We start from the raw sequence: 9012 nt of genomic DNA, 5'->3' as shown, positions 1-9012 counted from the left end.
AAAATATAATACAGCCTTCTTCTTTATATTTGTAGAAATACTAGCCTAGTCAGATGATGTAATTTCAGGTGCTCATAAATAAGAAATTTCTGAAGGCTTCCCTCTTTTGTATTTTGTTTTCTTCCCCTCCGTAGTGATTCTAATTCTCAGTGTAAGAGAGAGGCTGCTTCACTTGTGTAGAGCTATGAGGCTAATCCTCCCACCTTTAAGATTCTGTGGTAGTTATTTTAAGTCTAATGAGGTTGTTGGGGCATGGCTTAATAGGCTGATTGTGTGCAGATGGCAGTTGCCTTGTTTTATTTTTATCTTCTAAGACTGCTGAATAGTTCTATAGTGGAAGGAGTAAATATTTGTGTGATAAATGTAACAATTTTTGGAATTGCTCTCAGAATTTGACAATACTTGTTGCCAGAGTTCTCCAATTTGTTTTAAGAAACTTTTGATTTACTGTTTTAAATGTTTCTTTTGTCTCCAGGTTTTGAAAGTATTTTAGAAGGGCTTTATGGACCAAGGCTACGAAGAGACCTCAGTTTATTTGAAGGTAAATGAGCCAGCTCGTAGTGCAATGGCCTTAATTTACTAGATTTTTTTTTTAGTTAAAGGTAGTTTAAAGTATATATTGAATTCTGAAATGAAAATAATACATTGTTTTTCTTTCTGATGTTTATTTTGTCATGTTCTTGTCAATACTGTGTATAGGCAAAACACTAAGTAAAATGGTACCTAGGTTTTGTTGCTGTACAGGGAAATTTTGGATTAGCTAGGCTTTCCTGGGAAGCTCTCATGAGACAGATTTACTTTTCTGCGATACTGCATCTTAATTTTTTAGACATGTTTTAGAAAGGGAAGACAAGCTGCTCAGCTTCCTATCGACATTAATTGGAAAAAGGAAGGTAAAAATTGCTAGTTTGGTTTTCTTGTAGTGGTCAAGAAAATTTAAGCCTTTTTTTTTTTTTTGCATCTTCTTATACATATAAAAATTAAACCTTTTCTCTTTATATGTTATAAATATATATAAAAATATATAAAAAGCATATTGATTTTGATTGACGCGTGCATGTACATATATATAAAAAAGATATTTTTTTTTCCATTACCCTTATAAGACCTAGCCTTATTCCAGATGGGTTTGATTTTGCTGAAATAGCTGTCAACAACACCTGAGTCTTTAGTTAAGAAAGAAATGATTTATATGTCTTTGAAAAAAGCAAAGGAGGAAAATCCAGCACAAAAATGCCTTTGAAGTATTTCAAGAAGTGTTCCATCAAGTTTACTTTCACGGCCTTAAAGTGTTCTTTCTGTTATTGAATCTTCAAAATGTTTCTTTACAATTTATTGTCTGATAGTATAATTTGTAAAGCATGTAAGTTATATACTGCTAGTACATGAGGCAGAGTGCTTATGGTCTTTATGTTTCCTTAGAATAGGTTTGAAATTATTACTTTGACTTGGTTATGGTTTTGTCGTCTTAATAATCATGCAAGTTCCTTGGCCCATATCATATGCATAATAAAGTATTTTCAAGGGAAGGGGGGAGAACTTAAAATAGTACTTTTAAGAATGTTTTAAGAATATTTTTTGCCACTTACAAAGTTAAGCATGCTATTAGTAAGACTTAAAAATGTTTAGGAAACGTGTGAATTTGGGTTCAAGCTTATTTTCATGAGCAGTACTGCCATCAGCTGTGATAAACGTACATGTTACTGCTTTGGAAAGTGAGCGGGGCATTGTTATAATAGTGTACATGATCTTTTTATTTTCTGGTTGTAATTTAATGGATTGCTATGTATTGGCCTTTACACTGATGAGCGACTAAAGCTTTATTATTCTTTTGCATCAAAGGGTTTACTTTTGGAAAGAAAATACGGGACACTTCTTTTGTGTAAGAAGGCAGAAAGTACTGAGCTAATGACCTGAATATGTATTACAGTTAAATAGTTCACAGTAAGGTGTTATATTGCTCCTTTAGAGTTCCTGTGTGCATATATTTGGGCTGTCTTGTGAGAAAAGTTTGAGCTTACTTGCCTCATGCAGTTGAAGATTTCTTGTAGTCTATTTAAGATCTGCTATTTCCATTGCTTGTAGAGGACCTTTGATATTTGATGCCCCAGTGACTTTTTCCTGCAAAATAAATTTATGTTTATCTAAAAAGTAAAGTTTTAAACCTATTTTTTTTTCCAATTTGCAAGAATATCTGCCAGTTGTGTGCCTGAATTTTTCACTGACTAAAGCCTGTTTCAATATTTGACACATCTGTAAATTTGATTTTACTTCTGGAGCAACTGCTGAAGAAATGAAGGAGGGTTAGGTTGGGATGCCCATCTTACCTTACTATTTTTGGCTCATTTTTGTAGATACAATATATGTAACTTTAAAAAATCCTCTTTGAATTTGCCGTGTTTTGTACAACAGTAGAGGTGGACCCTATAGGATGCAAGGCTATTTCTAATTTGATTCTGAATTGCATTGTAATGATTAATACAGAACTTGAGTAAAATTTGTTATAAATCTTTCCAATGACGTAATTTAAGTGCTACTTTTCACTTCACAGATAATGAAACTAAGATGCAAAGTAAATAATCTGCCTTGGTTAACAAAATATATGGTTGATAGAACTCTTAGCAATATGTCTAAATCAAATCACTACAGCTTGTAGGGTGTCCCTTTTTCTCATCATAACCACTGAACCAGTACTGTCAACATGCAGCATTATGCCTCGTTAGTAAGAGTGTGTATTTCTTTGAACAAACCTTGAGAAATTTTATGGCTTTCTTATCTAGAAATGTGTGTGAGAATCAGCTGAAATACATGCAGCTTAGCTACAATAGTATTTTTTTTCTCATTCGTTGTTGGTTTTACGTATTGTTTGTAACAGAAAAAAATTACTAGTGGGCATAAAATGTAACATGAGTGTGTTAATTGACATATTTCCTGCTTATTTCTGTCTTGAAATAGTATTTGATACATAGATTAAATTATTGTATTGTATTCTCTAAGTTGCTTGAGAGAATAATGAATTGTAATAACAAATTTAAATGGTAAAAGGTACACCTCAGCTTTACTAGTTTTTTTTATCTTTCAAAGAAAATATTGTGTAAACATCAGAAGTGATCATGCTGAGAAGCCAAACTAATTAACTTGCAATAGGCACCCATAACAACAGTTACCTTAAGATGGCAAGACTTTTTTTTTTTCCTTTATCTTGAAATTCTTACATGATGCATATGTGGGAGTTACCTTGGACTTGATGAAATGGTTCCCATCACCTCTGTTGTTCAGCACCAGTTTGCTTTCCTGACTGCTTTGACAGTGCAGCAAGGAAGGGTTGCAAAGGTGTCAAGTTCTGTATCTTGGCATCTGACCCTGATCGTGCTCTGAACGAGCTGGAGGCTTTTTGTCATTGAATCCTTAGGGCTTTCTAATCCTTTGCTTATACCCATTTTCAGCTAAGGAGATTCACATTTAAATTGTTGTTCTTTACATTCTTCTTACGGATATTTAGCTAAACTGTTAGACAACTTTTCCTCTAATCATCTGGTATGTGTGTATTTCGGGGGGGATTATGCACGGTGGTTCTGTTCTCTCATGGACAGAGGAAAAACAGTGATTTTTGAGAGAAAAACAGCTCTCTCATTCTTTCTCTGCCAGCAAAAAAACCCTCTTTGTACAGGGTGAAAGGTTTACTTTGGGGTGTTTTCTATTTTTCCTTAGGTTGTTCTGGAATATTTATTCATATTTAAAGTATTTGTGTGAAAATTTATATTAGAAGCACAAATTTCTAATGTCATTCAAGTTTTTATGCAATTTTAAAGAAATGAAGGAACATGATAAACACATCAGATATTCTAATGTACTTAATTACGAAGCAGTGATGCCATATAAAATGGAAGGGGATTATTTGTTAAAAATTGTGACAAATAGCTGGAAAACTTATTAAGATGTTATAATAATGCAGAAAATACTGGAAAGTAAGGGTTGATTTTTTTTTTAAGCTGTCTCTTAGATTTACTAGGCAATTATTTCACATTTTAAGAGTGTTCAGTGCTACAGATGTCTGTATTAATTTGCTTTATTTGGCGTGACTCTGGAAAAAACAGTTTGGGGAAGCAACTGATTTGAATGGCTTAAGAAATGAAAAAAGGTAGTTTTGACAAAATTCACTATTTTATTCTTTAAAAAAAATGGAAGTAGGTTTAACAGCTTTGTACTAAATAAATGACTTTGGTTTCAAGTAATAATCTGTACCATGCTTTGTATTAAAATGCTCTTTGCACAGTCTTAACACTTTCTCGTGGGCTGGCTGGTGGTGTAGGTTGTCAGCACGTCTTTCATCAGCTGACCACAAGCAAGATAAAATGGGGAGGGGAGATGATCATCATCCTAAATTGAATGCAGCAAAGAGAAAGCTTGTGCTGCTTAGAGTGCCATCTGTGCCTCTGGTCCTTCTGAGAGCATAGTTGTCTATCTGTAGTTAAAAACTAATACTGGTCTCAGTATGTTTCCTGTGGTGGTGAGCTGAGACTGTTGGATGCCTGGCATTTGATCTATCTGCTGTATATCTGCTATCTGATGGCAGTTTTGCTTAGCTCACTGGCATACTTAATATGTTATCTTCTACATGGTTTATACTTCAAATAAATTCAGTGTTATGTAGCGCTGATGTTTCTCAAGGTTTGCTTTTTTGGTGACACACAGGGATTGCTCTGTAGTTAGACTTTTAACTTTGGGATTCCCAGGCAGAAGAATTTCTCTGAAAATATAAAACCTGTCTTGGAGTTACGTGCAGAATCCCAACATTCATAAATAGATTTATTGTGGTTGCAAGGAAAACTATGAAAACATGAGCATGTTACGAAAGAATAGTGTGGGTTTTTTTTTTTTTAATTTGTGGTTATCTTAAAGGAATATCTCAACAGGCTGGGATAGCTAGATTAATTCACCAGAAATAACTCATTATTTTTTTTGCTGTCCAATCAAGAAAATCCCATGTCTGTTTTTGATCATCAGCCGTCCTACCTGTCAAAACTGCTGATATCCATCCCTGGAAGCATATAACACATTGTTAATGCAGGATTCCATCCTAAATTAACATTTTAGAGCTGAGTAAACTAGATTTAAATAACAATACAGAGTTACTAGGGTTATTTTTGTGCTCAAGAACTTCACTTTTTACAGATTCATTTTCTTTCTGATGGTGCTCAGCAGTTTTGGGGGGAGGAGTGGGAAACAACCGTGCAGACGGCAAGGTCTGAGGAGCAAGAGGGGAGACACGGTGCTCCAGGCACTGGAGGGAGAAATTCTCCTGCAGCTCCTGGAGAAGACCATGATGAAGAAGGTAAAATCTGAAGCCCATGGAGGAACCACGTTGGAACAGATAACCACCCTGCAGTCTATGGAGGACCCTACAGCAGGTTGAGATGCCCTTAAGGAAGCTACAGCTCATGGAGAGCCCACGCAGGAGCAGGTTTTCTGGCAGGAACTGTGGGATTGTGGAGCAGTTCCTTCATGAAGGACTGTGTCCTATGGAAGACACATGTTAGAACAGTTCATGGAGAACTGAAGCTGCGGGAAGGACCCGCACTGAAGCAGTTCATGAAGGCCTGTAGCCCATGGGAAGGACCCAACACTGGAGCAGGGGAAAAACATGAGGAGGAGGAACAGCAGAGAGAACCCGTTAAGAACTGAGGACAGCCCCTGTCCCTATCCTCCGTGTGCTGTTTGGGGTGGGTGAGGAGGTAGAAGAGTCAAGAATGAAAGAGTGAAGTTGAAGCCAGGGAAAAAGGGTGGTAAGGTGTTTCTGGGTTTGCCTTTCTCATTATGCAAATCTATTGCCAGTGAATTAAATAAGTTTTCCCCAAGTTGAATCTGGCTTCCTGTGAGAGTAATTGGTAAGTGATCTCCCTGTCTTTATTTTGACCCACAAGTTTCTCCCATTTTATTTTCTCCCCTTCCCCTGTTGAGCAGGGGAGAGTGACAGAGAGGCTGGGTTGGGGCTGGCAGCCAGCTGAGGTCAACCTACCACAGGGTGTTACTGAAAGCAGAGAACCTCAAGAACCTTCCTAACAGAGCTGTGATTGTAATTTAGTGGTGCAGAGAAAAGGAGGAAACATGTTTGATAATTAATAAGGCGGGGGAAAAACTTGTTTAAGCTGTGAGTGAGTGAACTGGAAATGAACAGGATGGAGAAAGACCTTGGTGTTGTAGTTCATGAGGTTCATAGTCACCTGTCAAAATGCTGCAGCTGTGATAAAGACTCCTGCACAACCAGGATACTGTGGGAAGAGTACTGTCTACATTTTAAGGAAGTCTGATGTAAAAGAAAGGCATCATCTTGAGACCTTGGTTCCCTGAGCGCAGGAAACGGGTGTTCAAATGAGAATGGTGCAGAAAAGAGCTGGATCTCATTAGAGAGTGGCCTAGATTAGCCTGGCAAAATGAAGTGTAAAGTGGGGATAATGATATTCTCTGTAAATACATCAAGGTGCTAAATACCCACGAACAATAACTGTTTGTTTAAGTGTAAGAACAGTGTTGCCACAAAAGCAAACTGGAATAGCAAGAAATTGGAAGGTTAATTTTAACTGTTAGCACAATTGGTTTGGGAAAAGCTTTGAAGCAATTGGTAGTTTGGGAAGAGAGAGTACGTGCTGGAAAACTCATAATTTTGAAATGGAGCTTAATAACTTGTTTATAGAAAATAGGTGGCGTTTCCCCATCCAGTAGATCAGACTTGATATAAGCGATCTGTTAAAGTTATATATTCCTTTAAGACCAAAGTATGTCTTCTGATAAAACATATAAAGTTATTTTAAGGTTTTCTAAATAAATAAAATTCTACAAGTGAGTATAGGATTTTGGTTTACCTGTAGAGATGGTATAAAATAAAATATTTCAAGTGCAACATGTGTAGCTCAAATGACAAGGAGTCTGTATCCTAATTCCTTGGTTAGTTTGCTATGGGTTTGCACACCTTTGTTAAAAGAAACGATGACTGGAATTTAGATCCAGATTTACAGTGTTCAGATGCCTCCTTTAACTGTGATAAGTAATCAGTTGAGATGTATGAGTTTACCTTTCCTTTTAAGAAGGAGGCCCTCTGCTATTTGAAAATTGAGCTATGTGAGCCAGACAATACTTTGGAAATATCTGAAGAATTGAATACTGCTGACTACGTTGTACTAATAAATACATATTTGATTATGATGGAATTTTTTTAAGAGACTTGCAGTATGTGTATTTTGTTCTCAAAATTCATTTTTACTTGTTTTAAACATCTAGCTTTTTTTTTTCTTCTTTTAAGACTGTGAGCCAGAAGAGCTAACTGACTGGTCTATGGATGAGAAATGTTCCTTTTGTAATTTACACAAAGAAACAGTCAGTGTAAGTATGAACGTGATACCAAGTATGTCTCCCCAACACCCAATTTTTGGTATGAAAGTAGGAATCAGAGAATTGTATTTTGCAATTAGGTTAATTCTGCGTTTTGACTCGAGTTCGGTTATGAGAGGGATTGTAGTAAACACATTTTTAGTGGGTTTTTTTTTCACTCAATAACTTAATTGTATAATATGTACTACCAGTACACTCACTTCTGAAAGGTGTTACAATCTTCGTATGTCTTCTAGGATCGTGCATCAGTCATCGGTTCTTCACAGTCAACGCCTACAGAGGAACTGTCATCTCAGGGCCAGTCCAACACTGATAAGATTGAATGCCAAGCAGAAAACTATCTAAATGCACTCTTTCGAAAGAAAGGTAACAAAACCATGTTTTTTATATCAAGAGATGTGACACAAATCTAGAAGAATGAAATTATTTAGGGTTGATTTTGATTCTTAAGTAGTTTTTATTTATCTACTAAATGCTGCTTCTCTTTATTCCTTTGGTTTTCCTTAATCTTTTTCTTTGCTTGCTTGAATCACCAAAGGAAGCACTTACTCTTCCTACTTATCATTGCTGTTAGTCCTATTGTGTTGTGTGTTATTCTCTTAAATTCCTGTTTGTTGTATTTTATTGGGGTTTTTTACCATGAATTGCTATTTTGTTTTCATGACCCCTTCAGGTGCCATTGTCTGGAATTTTAAGCATTTAAACATTTTCTGTTCCAAAATTTTCACTTTAGTTTTCAGCAGGAAACCCATTTTAGCTTAGAGAATGTGTCTTACAGATTACAAAATGGGATTTGGCATCTTCTTGCACAAATGGTACTACTTAAATACATCCTGGGCAGAGGTTGAAACTTCTTGTCAAAATACAGTATTTAGTAACTCATTTATTCTTTGACTACCCTTGTTCTTTGGCACTCAGCAAGTTATAACTGTTCATGAGGGCCTGACGAGTTACTTAGCCAGTCACTGTCAACAGCAGCAAAAATACTCATATTCTTAAATTTATGTGTAAAGAATGTGAGTGCAGCTCTACTCGGTAACTTCAACTTTTACAGGTTTTTTTCTTGGGTTTGGTAGATGTACTTGATACATTCTCTTCCCTTACGTAGGTGGAGGAAAAAAAAGTTAGCTTTCTACCCTTTACCCCGATGTAACAGAAAGAGATTACTATGCCCTTGAATGTGGCGTGGGTGGAATCTTTTTCTGTGTGGGGCATCTTTCTCTTCAGCCTACATTTTGCTTAAGGCTTTAAAGAACTTTGAATAGAATGCAACAACATTTTGAGTCCATCTTCGTTCCTTAGCTTTCTTTGAAACCGAATATTTTCCCTTTGAAATAAAATGTCCAGTGATGTTTCCACCTCTGAAATTCTTATTATACTTTCATCACAGGCCGAGTTACATGGCATCTTATTAGGCAGGTATTTCTTCAGATTTCTAGTTTCTCAGATCTTTTCTTGGTCTTGACGTACACTTGTTTTTCAACATTCACCCGCTTTATGCTTCTGCTAGAGATGCCGACTTTTGATTCTCCTTGAGAGGAACTTTTATCATGGGAGAAGTGAGACTTGGCGTGACCTCACCGGAGTGAAGTTTTTCACAAAGACCATTTGGCTTTTAGCATT

The 9012-nt window shown here is 36.2% G+C and overlaps 1 protein-coding gene across 3 annotated transcripts in view; it reads left to right on the top strand.

Annotated features, from left to right (window-relative positions):
* Nucleotides 1–211: 211 nt before the first annotated feature.
* LCORL (ligand dependent nuclear receptor corepressor like) overlaps nucleotides 212–9012 on the top strand; it is a 53533-nt gene continuing 44732 nt past the window's right edge. For 2 of the 3 annotated variants that reach the window (XM_014937063.1, XM_014937062.1), the window contains exons 1-3: nucleotides 212–541; nucleotides 7301–7380; nucleotides 7626–7755. In XM_014937063.1, the coding sequence (XP_014792549.1) occupies nucleotides 457–541; nucleotides 7301–7380; nucleotides 7626–7755 (295 nt within the window). In that variant the 5' untranslated portion in view covers nucleotides 212–456. The remainder of the gene's footprint in view (nucleotides 542–7300; nucleotides 7381–7625; nucleotides 7756–9012) is intronic. The other variant, XM_014937064.1, reaches the window with a different exon arrangement.

This window comes from Calidris pugnax, unplaced genomic scaffold, assembly GCF_001431845.1.
Source record: "Calidris pugnax isolate Ruff unplaced genomic scaffold, ASM143184v1 scaffold49, whole genome shotgun sequence".
In the NCBI taxonomy this organism is placed as follows: domain Eukaryota; kingdom Metazoa; phylum Chordata; class Aves; order Charadriiformes; family Scolopacidae; genus Calidris; species Calidris pugnax.
Note: the sequence above shows the minus strand (reverse complement) of the source record. Positions and strands in the feature narration are given on the sequence as shown.